Here is an 18,188-nt window from a genome sequence, read left to right as displayed (position 1 = left end):
CATAGGTTGATATCGAAGTGTAGACAACAGGGTAAGAATGTAGGCCTAACAAGTACATACAACAGAAGTGCTCACCGATTAAATATTGCAATTACTTAATCACTTACCACCAGTCACATAATCTTCTGACTCATCAATACACTAAAATATCAATTATCGTGTTAGCATCACGGATTAAGTTATTCTGTTCCTGTTATAACGGCTAAAACTGATCCTTTGTCGCGTATTCTTGTTATAATCTACACCTTCGTTCATATTAATATATAAGCTTCGGTTTCAGACATTCTTCTAAAATATACAGTACGCATGCAATATAAAACGTGAAATTACGAGTAAGATAAAATTCTTCAGGGTGCTTTGTAGGTGGGTAACGCAGCGACCGAAGGACAGACTTCCCTCTCAGAGACAAATCCACAGATTAAAAATTAAGAACTGAAATAAATAATTCGCCCTGATAACCCTCCTCTGTCCGTCTGTGTCAGCATATAACAACTCGCAAAGAATTGACTTGAAACTTGAGATTGGGATATTTTACGAAAATTTGTCCTTCCAGTTTTGATTAAGACTGGATAAGAATAAGTGACACTTCACATAAAGAAAGGCGGAAGTGATTGGCTCGGAAATCCATAGGCTGTCTTGATTACCACTGTTACTTTGCGTGGAGAATCCCCAGTCAACCGTACAGTCTAGTGGAATATGCTCCATAATTACGTCACAACAAAATCAGATAATCCACACACCCAAAGATCGATTAAAGCAGACAACTCTGACAACACTGTCGCCATCCACCCAGGCCATTGATCAAACTCCGGTGAAACGTCAGAATTATTATATTATGCATGCATTTCTTAACTTGTTTTATCTTCCTTCACTATGGCTCATTTATCAAAACGTATTTCCATCACCACCGTCGCAGCTCACATGTTTAAATCAAAATCAAGATTTGGTGTGCGTCACAACATTGTGTAGGTAAGGACAAAATTATTATAACAGCTCCCACTTGAACTGCGTACGGTATCAGGATTCCAAAGGACAGTACCGAAAGTGTTCGAGTTGTCTAACATGAATTCAGGATAATTCGAAACTCCCTTCTTACGACGCACCTTTCGAAAGTAGAAACTAAAACGGTAAAAACCAGAACTTGTGCCAGAGGAATGTCAAGTAACTGGTCCATGAAGTCCCAAAATTTAAGCAGGTCTACCTAAAATCGTCATAATGACAAAACACGAAACTATTCACCTAAGAGAAACATTGGCCTACTTCAATGAACCAAGAACGATGGAACAAGAGGTTAAGAACTAGTCACCTAGGAGAGGTACTGGAAACTAGGAAAGGCTACACATCAAGGTCAAGGACCGGCTGACCTAAGAGGTCGATGCCTGAAAACATAAATAATTACAGAGGTCAATGATAGTAAGTAAGACGCAAGGCAAGAATGAATAAGCATACTTAAAATCAGGAAAGATAGTAGAGCAAGATCGAGGGAGGAGTACCTAAGACGCATGCACATGTAAACAGAAAACAGAGCCCATCACCCTCACATTTTCTAACAGGACACTTGAACCTCACCGCTGGTAAAGACGGGCATCACATTAACATTGCTAACTAAAATCAAGTTGTCAGATGAATCGGTGGGTTGCTGATTACTTTGACGGGCCGTCTGAAAACTAATTTTTCTCTCATATTCAGTACAATCCTCAGAAGAGTTTTCAGTCATTTTTATCATTTGAATATCCTGTTATCTTGCATTAGGTCTAAACCTGTTTCTACACCTCTAAATACACTGTTTCGGTTTATTCTTCTTTGTCCCTTGCTGGTCCACAATTCCTTCCGATTTCTAAAGTGTCTATAAAAGCTACAGAAAATCTCATTGTAGTAAGTCTATTATAACTCCATTTTACAATTATATCCAAGTGCATTATATAGGCCCTTATTTCCTAATAGGCATAAACACGTAAATCTTAATCCGTAAATGACCTAAAATTATTTCTCCTAAGTACAATGCACACTACGCTGTAACTCTTAAAAATATTAATTCTGTTGACTGATTACAAAGTAGAATGGCCGTTTTAAGAACCCAATCCTCGATCTAAGCTAAACTTTTCTTTGAAACTTGAATTTCATCTGATTCGAATTTACAGAAACTTGGCAATGATACAGTTCATCGTAGTCATTAGTTTACACCCGCCATGAACAGTTGAGAGAAGAAGTCTCGAAATTTTTGTGACGAAACTATGGAACGGACCGCTTTATCGATTTAAAACGAAACCTTAACCACAACGGTATTTCCGATCTTTGGTGACGTCGATGTATTAATCCAAGCAATCTGTTCAGTAGTTTTTATTTGTTAGGAAGAACATGCATAACAGCTTTACAGCAGATGCTGAAAATGTACGCCACCTTCTCGAAGACAAGTGTTTCGTGCTACTTTGCGAAGTGTTTCTGGGTCAGTTTTTGCAATAGTCTGTTCAATAATATGTTTCACTTCCTCCAAGCTTCGTGGGTTATTTCATTGGAACAATATATATATATATATATATATATATATATGTCTGTTTCGTTAAGCTGCAGACAAATCCGTTTTTTGTTACATACAGAAACCAAAGCGAAATTGTTTGTACATATCGTTATATTCATCATAACAATTAATGTTTATAGCAGCCTCAACTAGTTGTGTATATTATGTTGATTACAGTAGGCCGGCGTTTCTCAACTTATGGTACGCGTACCACTGGTGGTACGGGAGCCAAGTAAGACAATCAAAAGACAATATTAACATAAATAAGTTTTCCCTGAACTCATTTGGTAAGTGGTACATTTAATGTGTTAAATTAGAATTAGTGGTACGCCAGCAAAAAAGGTTGAGAACCCCTGCAGTAGGACTTCTGAACTTCATAAAGTAAAATTTATACTTGACCGGCATGCATAAAAGCTGCAACTTCTAGTGTAAATCCCCGTTACCAGACATTAATAAAGTGCGTTGAGCATTTTCAAAAATTAGAGCTTACAGATACAACTTCCCCATTACGCTTTCAGTGCAACAGATAAAAAACAGTCTATACAATTTACCTGGAGGTCTCAAATATTAAAGTTCAGACAGGACAGTCCATGTTTATAATAAATTTCGTCCATTTGGAAATCAGAAAGGCTCACCCATTCTTCTTTATGATACGCATTACCTAGTAATAGACAACTGCCAATTATTTCATAGCAAGACCCTTACATTTACGTGAAAAATTAAACTAGTCTCATAATAAATAGGGTAGGAGAGTATGAACTTGTCATTTGGCTCAGAATAGGGACCAATGGCAATAAACCAATAATTAACCTCCACTTTCATTAAAATGTGAGAATTTCTTGACTATTTGAGCAACTCTTTGGCTTCTTCGTAAGAAATATGCTTCATGGAATTAGTCTAATTAGACTACCTACTGCCTGTATAATTCCTTCCGCGATCTGTACTTGCTGCAAGCACAACACTGGCCACAAACCCATTGCTCCCTTAAGTGGTCTCAAACATCTTTGATACATTTTTAAACTACCGTTCCATTATACTTCTAACATTCAATTCAGCAAACAAAATTCGCGGTTCTTATGGCGGAGATAATGTTGATGCTGGTCTTCTGGGCTGTACCACCGTGTGGACTTGTAGGCAGATAGCAACGTTTCAGAGGATCATACTTCAGCCCTGAAGATGGAGGCATTGTTTCTTCGAAACGTTTATTATCTACCTACAAATACACGGTGTTTTACAACACAGACAACCAATATCTTAAAAATCTGTACTCCTCCCCCAATATTGTCAGGGTGATTAAGTCGAGAAGAATGAGATGGGCTGGGCATGTAGCGCGCATGGATGATACAAGAGTTTTGTACCGGGTACTGGTCGGGAAGCCTGAGGGGAAGAGAGAGCTGGGGAGACCTAGACGTAGATGGGAGGATAATGTCAGGCGGGATCTATGGGAGATAGGAGTTGAAGGAAACTGGATTTTGTTGGCCCAGGACTGGGTCCGGTGGAAGGCTTTGGTTAATTCGGTGATGAACCTTCGTGTTCGGTAAGCCATCTAGTTAGACAGCCAATATCGACAAACGTACACTGTAGGTTGCTCTTATCAGAGCATTCTTATTGGTGTATCAAATGATCAATCAAGTTAATCCTAGCAAGTTAACCATAAAGAAACATGGAAGAATCTAATGTAGAATTTAAAAATACATTTTTAATTAAATTAAAATCATTACTTATTTTTTCTCAGTAAAAGATTTGTACTACCTAATGCAGTGTAGTCTCAAACATGATTCTACATCAAGGTTAGAACTGTGCTGTATATAGTACTCGTACACGGTAAGCCACAACAGAAATACAAGTACACGCACAGAGTAGGAAGTGGATGATCCCATAGCATTTTGTTTGTGCATTGTTTACACAAAGCACAATATACAAATTAAAATAATTAAAACCATTATTACGAATTCTAGGCACGAAGTACATAAAATAAACACGCACAGGGCCGCTCATACTCGTCCGCTCACCAGTCAGTACGATTCAACTCTGGAACCACCAGATGGATTTGGATAGTTTTATATGGAGATCGTGCCACTGTCGACTGCCCTAAAATTGTACTTTTCAATTTCCTACAATCCTGAAACCAACAGAGCGGCAGTGAACGAATATAAGCCCTTGACGGGAAAGCATTTATATTCGAAAACGACGATATTGAACCACGATCACCTGGAACAAAGTTAAGCCAGAATTCAACAAGACAACTTCGTCAAACAATAATTAATTCAGAAGCACTTGATATCCCTAAAGTTCTCAATGTAAAAAAACTACGGCCCTTTCAGCATGGCCTTGGCTTCTCCTGCGATCGATGCCCAGTGTTCCCTATTCTGTGCTTTACTTCTCCAGCCTCTTACGCCCATCTGTTTAAGATCAGACTCCACGTCTTCGATCCACTGGAGTTTCGGTCTTCCTTTCTTTAATTTGCCAGGTTTACTATTGATGATCATCTTACATCCTCTATCGTCACTCATTCGGAGTTCATGTTCAAGCCATTCTATCCTCCTTACCTTTATTATGACCACAATATCTGAGCTTTTGAACGTACTTCATCATACAGAAACTGGAAAGGAGAAGAAAAAAATCAAGAGAAAGGAAGAGGTATTTGGAGTTGGCCGTCTTCTGGGTTGTTGCCCTGATGATGGAGGCAGAAAGGACCTCTGAAATGAAGGTAAACTTCTACCAGACTACATGGCGCAACAACCCAGAAGCCATCTTCAGACACGCTGCCATGAAAACCTCAGATCCTGCTACAGAAGAGGTATTTCTTGAAATGCAAACCGAGCCACAAAAATGACAGCGAAGAATTATTTCCTTCTTCTTCACCTTTGGCTGAAACGGAAGAACAAGCACGTTGTTGCTTAAATACACGAAGATTTTTTGAGATGATGTTCAATTTCATTCTTAACTTAAAGAAATTTCTTTCTATAAAATTAATACAACGGGACTAAAGACAGGAAACAAGCGAGGTGGAAATTCTAACTTCCGAGTGACAGATAATCAAGAAAGAGACAGTGGGTTGCTTATTTACAGAGAATAGACAAAACAAGACTTGCTTCAAAGAACAATTTACGTTCTAATTGTTGATTATACACTTTAGAACAAAGGCCTGCCTATAAGGATTGTGATGAATATGCTGGAAATATTTTTCTTAATAAATGAGACAGTGACATATTCACATTCACCCTACGGCTCTGTCGATTCAACTTAAGACAAATGTAAATCCTTCCATCAAACATACAACTTACAAAACAAATTCTTTTTCCTATTTTGTTAATTTCACATGTTCCAATAACTGTCTGAAACAAATTAAATTCAATATTTCAAAAAATTTATAAAGCGTCAAAATGAATCTTAAATGTAAGTCAAGAGACTTCACCAGCAAATAAAGACAGATACTTATAATCTGTATCTGAAACCTGCACATGCTTAATTTGTTCCATAAAGTTACAATACTGAAATATTCATTGTACATAACATTGAAATAAACAAGTTCAATGTGTGTTAAAATCTTGTATCACACAAAGTTTCAAAAAAATCAGAATATACCAGAGAACAAGGAATGCATATGAATGACTTTCTGACTTAAATTCCCCTTTATACGAAGCCCAGAGAAGGCTCTTAAAAATAAGTGTATCCCAAATCTATGCTTCCAACTTAGAGGAACCCCAGTTAGCGCTATGAGGAGGCTCAATCATAACTGCAGGAATCCCTAACTACATTTAGAAGGAGCAAGATTCCAGATGTCTTGCGAAAGTTGTCACGAGCTAAGATGAGGAAGCCGGAATTCTCGACGAATGTAAAACATGATGTACGGCTTGCACTTGGCCACGACCTCGTCTTCGGTTAAGCGGACCGTACTGTCATTGAAATGGAACCACTGACCTGCAAGAACAGAACCAACATTAGCTTAGAAAATATTACACCCTGCAACTGTTTATTTAAATGTGACAAGAAAAGTAATGGGGGTTACTAATGTAGAATAAAAAAAAAACTTCTTCTTTCCAGTTTAACAATGTTTGTACATTTTACAGTACCCTTTACGGGCCCCCAACTTTTCAGTTGGCTTGATCTATGGACATTCGGTAGGACTCCTTGGACGAGGGATCGGCCCGTCGCAAGGCCTCTACCTGTGCACAGGACAGCACAACACAGAAAACATCCGTGGCATGAGTGGGATTCGAACCCACGGTCCCCGCGACCAAGAGGCACAAGGCCCACACCTCAGACCGCGTGGCCACTGTGGACCCCTAAAAAAACTTATAAACTGAAAACAGAGGTGATAGGTTCCTCCGAAATGCTGGCAACCACCTATAAGACTATATGGTATCATAACCGCGACTGTTTAACACCACCATTGGTAACTCAGAACGTATAGTGTTGGGACTTCCTACATAATGCAATTTTATATCTACACTGTGGACTCCATAACATCATTTATGTTTATTCTTTCCACGTTATGCAAAATATGTACTTCTTAGAAACACTGGTTCTTCCCCTCCTGCTGTTTGATGGCGTCAGCGAAAAGTAACATCTCCTTGCCTTTGATGATGTGTAAATCTAATGATTTCAGGTTTTTGTCAGAGGAAATATAAGTCAGCATAAAGATATAAGATCAAATGAATTTGCTTCATAGTCAGCACAAAGACAATCACACAATAAATGCAAAAAATATGTAACTTACCATCATTGACTGCAAATGCTGTATAGTGACCAGATCCAACCCTGCACAAAAAAAAGGATTCTCAGCATGTAGCACATTTAAATTTATTATGGTAACTTGTGTTTGTGCTGCAAAGAATATTTGTAAATCACTGCAAAAAAGTCCATTAAATATCAGACACCGAATATTCAGAAATTCATAGTGCAATGGTAACTCAAGAGACGCTGATGACAATAATTCACAGACAGGAGAGTTCCAAATAAAATAAATGTGAGTGCTATTGACAGGTGTACACATATTTATTATATAACACGTTACTAGTTGGAACACTTGTAGATTTAATATTAGTCTTACACATAATGTTTCTGTTAGTTACTTATCTTGCTACATAGTTTTTAAAACTGCATAACCATTGTAAACTGACACATGTTGATACAACATCCTCCCAAAGTTTAGTTAAAGACTGTAATCCATTTATAATTACATTCTTCCAATGTACATAATATTTATATATTTCTAACAGGAAACAAAATTAATGTATGGAGACAAAGTTATTTACTATTGCTGAATGTACTACCAACTGTACTTGTAAAAAATATTCAGTACTAATCAACGGATAGCATGCATCACCCTGATGACGGAGACAGCGAGGACCTCTGAAAAGCTGGTAAATTTCTGCCACACTACACAACTTAACAACCCAGAAGACAGCCATCTACATACTCACCACTGTGAGAACCTCAAATCCTACATATAAAAGAAGATAATCAATTGAGCATATACGAGGGGCAGTCAAAAAGTTCCCGGAATTGTGGTATAGCACGGTAATGGTAGGACATATGGCAACACTTTCAAGAAAGAAGAAAGAAATCTTGCTACCAAATGGGTTAACATAATTCAGATCTTTCCATTTCTTCAAAAAAGATAGAAAAATTAAACACATTACAAGTATATAAAAAAATTGACAGTGGAACCACGGTTCCGGAGAATCTGATGTAAATACGTCTTTGTATTTAAATCATCATCATCATCATCATCATCGGACTCTTTTAGCTCCAATGTCATCCATATTGTTATCTCTACATAGTATGACGCAACACACAAACGCAGCAGTAGCGTGAAGTGCGATCCGCCTCTATCCCTTACCTCAAACTGTGTTCACTTGTAAGAGACCACGATGTCCACTGGCAAAGATCAATTTAATCAAAACTAAAATGCAGAGAGTGGAGGGCAGTATCACAGATTTCTTAATAATTCTTATATAAGATAAGTACTTGTGATATTCTAAAACGTTTCTAACAGCACAAAATTATCTACTCTACGATGCACTTCTTCTACAAACGATTCACAGCTCAACTCTTTCCACTATAACGAAAGCGGATTGTTGACGGCAGTAATGAAACACACCAATGCTGAATAAACAGATGACACATCTTCGTAACGCTGTTTTTGCCGAATGACCCTTCCCTATAGACGTATTTACGTCAAAAAACAAGCCTTTTGTAGGTGTCATGTTATGAAGTTGTTTCATTGTTGTGGAATGATCTCAATGTGGATTATCATGACAGACATTCACTCACCCTGAACCATGATGAACAATAACAGCCGCTAAGTCATAGAGATTGCTTCCCATTCCTGAGCGCCGAGTTTCATGCAAGGAGCTTAACACAAACTGTGACATATCAAGTGCTGTGACTGGAAATGAAATGTTTGTGTCTATCTTTGTGCGCAAGGAGTTGTGCCATCTAAACCTCTTTAGATGTAGACACAGTACCTGAAAACAAGAACAATAACATATGCAAAGTGAACAAAATGAATTGCACAACTTGATAATGAAGACATTTTTCTCATGCACATAAGCTGAATAAACATCAGCTCTGTCTCTTGAAAACACGACACTTTACAGAATATCTGGAGACCTGACACAAGTCACACAAAATAAAACCTGTACAAACACACATGCCAGCACCAGTTTTATATGAACCGTGATTTACTTTTATTGTATCATCAAATTCTAAGACACTGAAATGTCAAGCATAAAACTGTTTCAAATAACAAATACTAATCTTTGCATGATGGTGTAAAAGTAAGGACATTACAATAGTGAATAAAATGCACCTATCCAGGATAAGCTTAGAAAGACAGTGTCTTTGGAGGATGGTCTGTAGAAACTTCAGCTTTTAGACTTAACTTCCTAACACAGATGGCCTGTTATGGATACTGTATTACAAAATATTTTTTTTTAAGTCTTCTTGCTGATGGATATTCTTTCAACTTGTTCTCTCCAGTACCTTCTACAAACACGCATACATGGTAGTAACCCTGTAACTTTGTTGTTCTGTTTCTCTTTTACAGTCCGGGATTTGGAAGAAGCAACACTATCAATGAACTTATCACATAGTGATCAGGAATAAAACATCTTCCTAGTTTAAAGTTAATATGATGCAAAGCATATTTAATACACAGAATCTTCAAAAACTAAGAAACAATCTAAAATGCTCAAAATTTTTTAATCAGGCCACATATTAGAATTGCTGCACAACAATGGCCCAACATTCAAGTTATTCCGAAGGGTTCTGACACATATAGCTAAAAAAAAGTAGCTACATACTAATCTCCATCTATTCTAAAGAATTCTGATGATGGTGTATAGGCCGTTCGGTGGGACATGAGCTATGGCCTTGGTATGTGCAGTGTATCTGCAGCTCGAACAGTGGGTGGGGTGAACTCAGAGCTCAGTTACAAGGCAGACTCGACCCAGTTCACTTCGTGTGGTAAATTCCATTTCAATAACATTGACCCATTTATAGTAGACCTGTCATATTCACCGTCATTGTTTCTACTCAGCACGAACAGAATGCAAAGCGTGGGCAGAGGTGTAAAGAAAATAGGGGGACGTAGAGTAATACTCAGCCAAAGTAGAGAAATGGTGATAAGTGTTTAAAGTTTTATGAAGAAAGAAGCTGACAGCGGCAATGTGATTAACGTTAATCAAATACAAAATCGTGTTTCTGAAGCTACGCATTTTAAAAGAGTACGAACATAATAAACGAGTGGGAAAATAATTCAGCACACCTCACAAGAAACGGCCAAGAAGGAAAATTGAAACTGATGTAGATGATTTTGACAAGTGTGTAATTCGAAGAACGATTAACGAATTTCACACTACACAAGGCGGGCGTCCTACTTTAAAATCGTTGTTGGCAGTAATTAAGAAAAAGATTAACTTCAGTGGCGGGAAGTGGGCTCTTTAGAAAATAATTAGAGATTTAGGCTTCAGGTGGAGGAAATCGGAAAGTAATAGAAAAGTTCTCATCGAAAAGGATGATATTCGTGCAGCAAGAATATCTTATTTGAGAAATATAAGTCGTTACAGAAATGAGACGACAGTGATACCAACAGTTGTAGCAGTAGTGAGGAAGAGGAGAGGGAGGAAGAAGATGCAGAAGAAGATGATGGGGAATTAAGTGGAATTGAAGCTTTGTAAAATGTTCGTCAGCCGCTGTTAGTAATTCAATCTGCACTGATGTTTTTATGTTCAGTAGCACAGAGAAAGGTGTTCCCCTCCGTGCCCTACTGCCGCTAGCAGACAGCGTCAGTACCCTCCCTCACGCGCAGTCCACAGCTCATCACTGAGCGAACGACTAATAATACAATGTGTACTGTTGGGTTTCTGGACCTTGTCCATCATCTGATGTTATAAAACACACAATGTTGCCCGGTGATTGAATTAGCTCAATCCCCACAGACTAGGTGCCCACTTCACGACACCTGACGAAGAGGATAGATCCAGTCCTCAAAACGTTGTGTATTTTATATCATATGATGGGAAAGGTTCAAATACCCAGTGATCCAGATTCAAGTATTTGTTCATAGGTACTCGACATGGCTTTCACCAGTGATGCAGCATACACCTCATCTGAATACAATCTTCTCATACTGCACATATCTTCGGACTCTCAGTTCCCTTTTGGACTGTGGCAGAGCAGAAATATAAACTATGTGCTTGACAGAGCTACAAAAATGAAAAGCAGGGGGTATGAGGTCACGTGACTACAGTAGCCACCTGATACGTCCATCTAAACCAACCCACTTCTTGGGGAAAGTGTTATCAAGAAGGATATGGCACTGCAGTGATAATGTGGTGGAGTGCCATCCTGCTTGAATAGGATGTCTGCTACCTCAGTATCTTGCTACAGCTGGGTATAAAGAACTGTTCCAACATATTTGGAAATAATATTTCAGTCATAGTTTTCTAAGTAAACAAAAATGGTCCATAAATCTTTTAAACTGTGAATGTCCAGCTGTGTGGTGGGAAACTTGAATAATGAACCTTTATTGTAAAGCAATTCATTTTCCAATACATAACATGCATAAAACATTATAAACATTTTCAAGTATACTTTAATTTATGGTCACTGTGTATAATGATATGCATTTATGTGTATATTAATTAGAACAATTACAGCAAGTCAGTATCAGAACTTCAAAGTACCAGTTTTTTTAAATTTTTGTATTAAAAGCCACTACAACAAAACTGCATTCAATTAAGTGATTACAGTTCATTTTCAGATTAAGCAACTTCAGAACATTTATTATGAAGCAACCAAGAATGACATGAAATTAGGCCACAGGAAATAAGAACAACTGCAAGAATATTTGTTTCTATATTGATTTTCAATATATGCTCCATTTGTGACTGTGCACATACTGAAGTAGTTTTTTCTTTCTTGCCAGACATTTTGTAGCATATCATGATGAACACTTCCTACATCATTTCATATTGTTCCCTTTAATGTGTTCAAAGTTCCTGACAATGGCTGAACAAAACATTCTTGAAGAATCCCCACAGAAGGAAGAAGAGGGGGGCAGGTAACTGCAGCAGAAAGAGAATGGCCTACTTCTCAGCCAACGTTTATTTATTTCAGTAATGAGGCAATATTTCATCTTAGTGGAAAGGCAAAACAGAAAAATGTTTGTATATGGGGAAGTAATAATCTTCCCTCAACTCATACCACCAAAGATGTGTTTTGCACTGTCTACTGACAAAGTGTATGGTCCATTCTTTGGTAAACAAACAATTAATGGTGCCTCTATATTGTTTACTATAACGGGCTGGAATTTTGCCTGATGCCCCAAATGCTACACATACCAAAGTCATCTTCCAACAACTTCCAACATGTGCACCATTCCATTTCCACAGTAAGTTCACAACATTTGAAGATAAATTCTGAAGTAACAGAATCATAATGGTAAATTCCTTCATGTCCAAAAAGCAGATCAGCATAAGTGGTTCTGACTCTCGACTATTTTTCCATTTGTGCTATTTTTTGCCTTACATAATTGAAAAAGCATTTCCTCAGTTTTTTGATAGTAAACTGAACACTGCACCGATAAATCACATACTACAACAAGCACAAAACAAACTGACAGACATGCTAAGTCCAACCTTCTATGTTTCAACATCACCATTAATTATACTTCTTTAACTCACAGTGGGTAGGAACCAGGGTAGTTCAGCCACTATAGGGACTGGCTAAGGACTGGACAACCAGGGTCTGATTCCCGACAGGGACAGAGGATTTTTCCTCTAGCCTCCGCATCCAGACCAGCCTCCTATCCAATGGGTACCAGGGTCCTTTCCCAGGAGTAAAGCACGACCGGGGCGTGACGCTAACCACTCAACCCCATCTAGTGCCGAGTTTAAGAATGAGTACAAGCTATACCTCCTATATCCCCCCCCCCCCCCAAGCACCTACATGGCATACAGCTTCACATTTTACTTTACTCACATTGGGTAGTCTTCTAATCCAGAATCGTTTGGTAGACCTCTGTTTACTCTTACAGTTGTTGCAGTAATATAACTCTGTTTCTGCCAATTCCTCTACTTCAATGAAGCTTGTCAGACAGTCTGCAATATTAAAAGCCAAGAATGTATGAATCAGCCAAATTAGACACAAAAACATAACTACACATACTACATGCACGCACACACACACACACACATGTAACATACTTACATATAAAAGTTACATAAACCTATTACTTTCAGTACTATTATTGGCTATTCATTTACCTAACATATCTGCTTCAAACACATAAGAAAAAGAATACAATCTTTAAGTCATAAAAGATGACCGAATCACATTAACATTAAAATTGAGACCACATGTTTAACTAAACAGATTTAAGCACCCCTACATTTACCATAGCTATTTGCAGTCGCCATACATAATGTTTTTCATATATCCCAGAGAATGTAAATAGCCCTTTCTATTAGACCCGACAGAATAGGCATTTTCTTCTGAAAACAGGAACACAGCCAGCTCTCAAAACATAGTACAGTGGTTTTTGCAATATTGAACGATGAATCAAATCCACAGAAACAGCAATACTGAATGATCACTACTGTTCCTAAAAACCAAATGGCTAAAGTGTGTGATGTCAGTACATGAGCAAAATGTACATAACTAAAGAAAAAGAAGAAACAAACAGCATATTGGATCAGCAGTGCAGCATATGTATCAGAGTGGTGTGTACACAACTAGGATAACAGGCAATAAAAACACATTGAAAACCATTACTGAAACGTAGAGGAGACTGTACCAGATTTTTCCATAGTGTATCTAATATGAATTTAGGAGTAGTAAATAACAAGAGTAAAATTTTTTCTTTTGATCATATACCTACATATTTAGGCAATAGCACTATTATTCCAGAACAACTTCTAAACACTGACTTACAAAAGCAAGGAAGTGTCTGGAAAGAGTCTGTGAACAATTCTACATACAGCATTAATAAAGCAATTTTATACCCACAAAGTAATGATGTTAACCAAATCAATGAGGAAATTCTTATGTTTTAACAAACAGGTTAAAACTTACCTGACACTTCAAAGATAAAGACACATTTCTCAGTGAAGTTTGAGGTCACATATTTGTCTGACCAAGAACTACCGACAGTTGGAGGGTATTTGCAAACGTTTGCATTATACAGAGAATCTAGAGGAGAGCAGAGAAAGTAAGGGAGAGACTGCATGTACTGTATAGCTTATGTCACCAGTCAATAAAACAAAGTTTCTGTAGTTTACCACTGGTAATCCTTGGTCAGACATAATATTCCTAATTTTCTACTACTGAGGTAGCTACTGATGTTACACATGCACCACAATCAGTCATATTATTTTGTTGCTGACTATGCTTGAAATAAAAATTTACTCAAGCATACTTTATAATCTTCATGTGACGTAAAATCAAGCAGCTGGTTACTACATAGTACGTGCATATCAAGTGTCCACTTGGGCCAATGTGGTGGTTTCAAATTAGAGCCCCCATATACAAAATGACTATACCGATTTTGGACATCAAGATGTTTGTTTTGAGAAGAAAAAATTCCATATCTTCATAAAAAAATTCACATTCTACAATAAATACTACTCATAACTAAACTTTACATATTCACATCTAAATACACTTACAGAACAGACAGACTAAACTGAAACAAAAGACTTCACTGGATTCTGACCTTCTGTAAACTTTTACATACTGCAGCAAACAGGTCTGATAATTCTCAAATCTTTTAATCTGTCCAATATTTGAATGACATTAGCATAAGAATAAATTGTTGTCCACCTCTGTAGTTCCCCCTGTTCACTCATAATTACAAATCACAGAAAAACTTACAGAATTCAACATACAGATTACAAGTTTATGGGGGGGAGGGGTGAAAGCCTGGCTCAAAATTAAGTTATATACACTGTTCCTACAGGTAAACGTTTACATTTTAATAATTACAATCAGTATAAATCGTCTGCTAACCAGCTAAGTTGCAAGGTGGTGGTAAATCTTCACTATCCTTAGTCTTCTTGAGAAGTTGAAACTTTTCTGGTATGTCCAATGAGAGGTCAAGGAATGGATCATGTTTCTTGGACTCTGAACTGCAGTTCAGACACCGAACCTGAAAGAGCAGAGATATAGAAACTTCAGAAACTATATTCCACCTAAACTGTTCAATTGCAACTGGACAGTAGCCCTACATATTCTTAACACTTTATGAAACAAGGGGGACAACAAAAGTGGAAGGAAAGTCAAACTGCCACATGAGAAATTAGAAGTAATGACATCAAATAAGAATTAATCAAATTTAACTTTAAATGATAATAATTAAAATATGGATACAAATGGAAAATCCAGATGTGTTAAAAACCAAAACATCCTAAAATACTGTGTGTGTGTGTGTGTGTGTGTGTGTGTATAAAAACTGATCCCACACTATGCCAGCTTATTCCTTTCATGAAGATATATATCTTCTGGGTTATAGCACAATGTAGTCTGGTAAAAGTTTACCTACATTTCAGAGATCCTTGATGACTCACTGCCCTGATGATGGAGGCAGCAAAGACCTCTGAAATTTTGGTAAACTTCTACCAGACTACACAGCACTACTACCCAGAAAATGGCCATCTTCAGACTCACAGCAGTGAAAACCACAAGTCCTACTTATTCATTTCATGTTTGGTAAGACAGGTTTAAAACAATAGGAGTTATAATTGATTAACTCTTCTTACTGAACACACAAAACGTAACACAAGAAAAATGACCCAAAAAAGAGGACAAAATCTGCAGGGGTACATATACACACTACAGCCCTTCTATTACATACACTAGCTGCATCACAAAAAGTGGTATAATTTGATTTGAATAAAAATTTTCTTGGATATTATCCATCGTCTAGTAAAATATAAAACGTAAAACGACGTTTCGGAGATGGGGCCCTATCTCCGGACAAAGTAAAAAAGTGAAAGTCCCGGAATAAAAAGACATCACCACACCATCCATCAGTGGGACGTCTTCAGGTTCCTACTCAGTTGGGCCCACTAGATAGAGCTAATCCCTATCTCTGGACAAAGTTCATGAGTTCTACTGGTTCACCCTGCTACATCCTTGCGGAATTCCTGCACAAGACTTTGGTTCCTCTGAGTAATAGCACGGAATCTTTCGTTAAAAATTCGGAACATTTCATACAACTATTGAAGGATATCCATCTTCAAAGTGGAGATATACTGGTTAGTTTCGATGTAGTCAGCCTATTTACCAACGTACCAGTGGAAGAGGCCCTGTGTGTCATCAAGGAAAAACTTGGTACAGATTCTACTTTATTGGACCGGACATCATTACAGGTTGATGACTTGGTGGAACTGTTAGAGATATGTTTGACCACTACTTACTTTCAATTTGATGAAAAATTCTATCAGCAAAAGCAGGGAATGGCGATGGGGAATTCGTTGTCTCCAGTCGTTAGTAATATTTATATGGAGTATTTTAAAACTTGGCTTTAGACACAACTGATCACAAACCAGCCACTTGGTTGAGATATGTGGATGATACATTTGTGGTTTGGTCGCATGGTCCGGCGAGATTGCAGGAATTCTTTCACCATCTTAACAGTCTCAGACCGTCAATACAATTTACCATGGAGATGGAAAACAATGGTACTCTTCCGTTCCTGGATGTTTTAGTCATGAAGAATGGTTTTAGTTTACTTACGGATGTTTATAGGAAACCCACACATACTGATCGATATTTAAATTTCAAATCTAATCACCCACTCCACGTTAAAAGGGGAGTGGTTCACAGTCTGGTTAATAGAGCAAAGATCATATGTCAAGAGAAGAACAATTTTAACAGAGAAATTAAGATCATCAAACAGGATTTATCTCTGAATGGGTATCCTCGCCAGTTAATCGAATCTGTTATTAAGTCTGAAGAAAATAAACATCCGGCCGTCTCCTGACAGAACACCTCTGGGTACGGCGGTTATCCCATATGTCAGTGGTGTTTCAGAAAAATTTAGAAGAATTGGGAACCGTTATAATATCAGGACAATTTTTAAAACCAGTCACACTCTCCGTGGTTTATTGATCTCCGTGAGACCCAGAACAGTCGAGAGACAGACTAGGCAGTGTGTGTACGGGATCCCGTGTGATTGCGGTAGATGGTACATCGGCGAAACCAGCAGACCTCTGGAGGTACGCATAAAGGAACATAAATATAACTTCAGACAGGGCCTGCTAGAGAAATCCAGATTGAGCCAACATGCGTATGAAGATCATCATGTCTGTTGGGATGGAGCCAGGGTGTTATTAACAGAACCCAATACTGTCTACAGGAAATACAAGGAGGCGGCACACATGGCACTACTTGCCAATCCTATTAGCCAGCCTAGTTTGGATTTATCTCTTTTTTGGATTCCGGTCATCTCTGAAGAAGTCCAAGTTGTGCATCGAGTTTCAAATTAATGTTCATATGTATTTATTCCCACATTTTGTGAGTTTTTGTTTTATTTGGCTTTATCGTGTTTAACGAATTTTATTTCTACTATTTATTCTTTTACGTCCCACGGATGGATGGTGTGGTGATGTCTTTTTATTCCGGGACTTTCACTTTTTTACTTTGTCCAGAGATAGGGCCCCATCTCCGAAACGTCCTTTTACGTTTTATATTTTACTAGACAATGGATAATATCCAAGAAAATTTGTATTCAAATGACTCTTCACCATCGTCAAGAAGTTTTAGATTAGGTATAATTTGAATTCAACTTGATCCCCAAATTTGGCCAATGACTTAGTCCTTTGGAAACACCTTCTGATGTTATGATGTTTTCTCACACTGTGGCCCCCACAGATCGGGTTAGAGGTGATTTCAGTCGTTTCTGCAATTCTGTTTTCCACACATCTTACAGTGTTTTATGAAGCCCATAAGAGATGTTCAGATGATTATGAGCTATATGAATCTTGAAGAAAATAGACTGTAAACCAGTAATGGTGTTTGAGAAAAATTATGCTCTGTAGTAGCTAATTTCATGGAGCAAAGTAATTCTTGGGCTAACAAGTGCTCAGAAATTCCCCACCTTTATAGCAAACAAATGGTTCATTATCACCTTCAGAAGGGCCTGTGCCATTAACTAAAG

The 18,188-nt window shown here is 37.8% G+C and overlaps 1 protein-coding gene across 4 annotated transcripts in view; it reads right to left on the bottom strand.

Moving 5' to 3' along the window:
* Positions 1-5,609: 5,609 nt before the first annotated feature.
* LOC110838302 (ubiquitin carboxyl-terminal hydrolase 3) overlaps positions 5,610-18,188 on the bottom strand; it is a 29,850-nt gene continuing 17,271 nt past the window's right edge. For all 4 annotated transcript variants that reach the window (XM_022081395.2, XM_022081415.2, XM_022081386.2 and 1 more), the window contains 5 exons: positions 15,038-15,176; positions 13,013-13,131; positions 8,801-8,994; positions 7,242-7,282; positions 5,610-6,442 (listed from right to left, as the gene is read on the bottom strand). In XM_022081395.2, the coding sequence (XP_021937087.1) occupies positions 6,318-6,442; positions 7,242-7,282; positions 8,801-8,994; positions 13,013-13,131; positions 15,038-15,176 (618 nt within the window). In that variant the 3' untranslated portion in view covers positions 5,610-6,317. The remainder of the gene's footprint in view (positions 6,443-7,241; positions 7,283-8,800; positions 8,995-13,012; positions 13,132-15,037; positions 15,177-18,188) is intronic.

This window comes from Zootermopsis nevadensis, unplaced genomic scaffold (assembly GCF_977971745.1).
Source record: "Zootermopsis nevadensis isolate Lab colony 2312 unplaced genomic scaffold, Znev_1.0 Znev_ptg000061l, whole genome shotgun sequence".
NCBI lineage: Eukaryota > Metazoa > Arthropoda > Insecta > Blattodea > Termopsidae > Zootermopsis > Zootermopsis nevadensis.
Note: the sequence above shows the minus strand (reverse complement) of the source record. Positions and strands in the feature narration are given on the sequence as shown.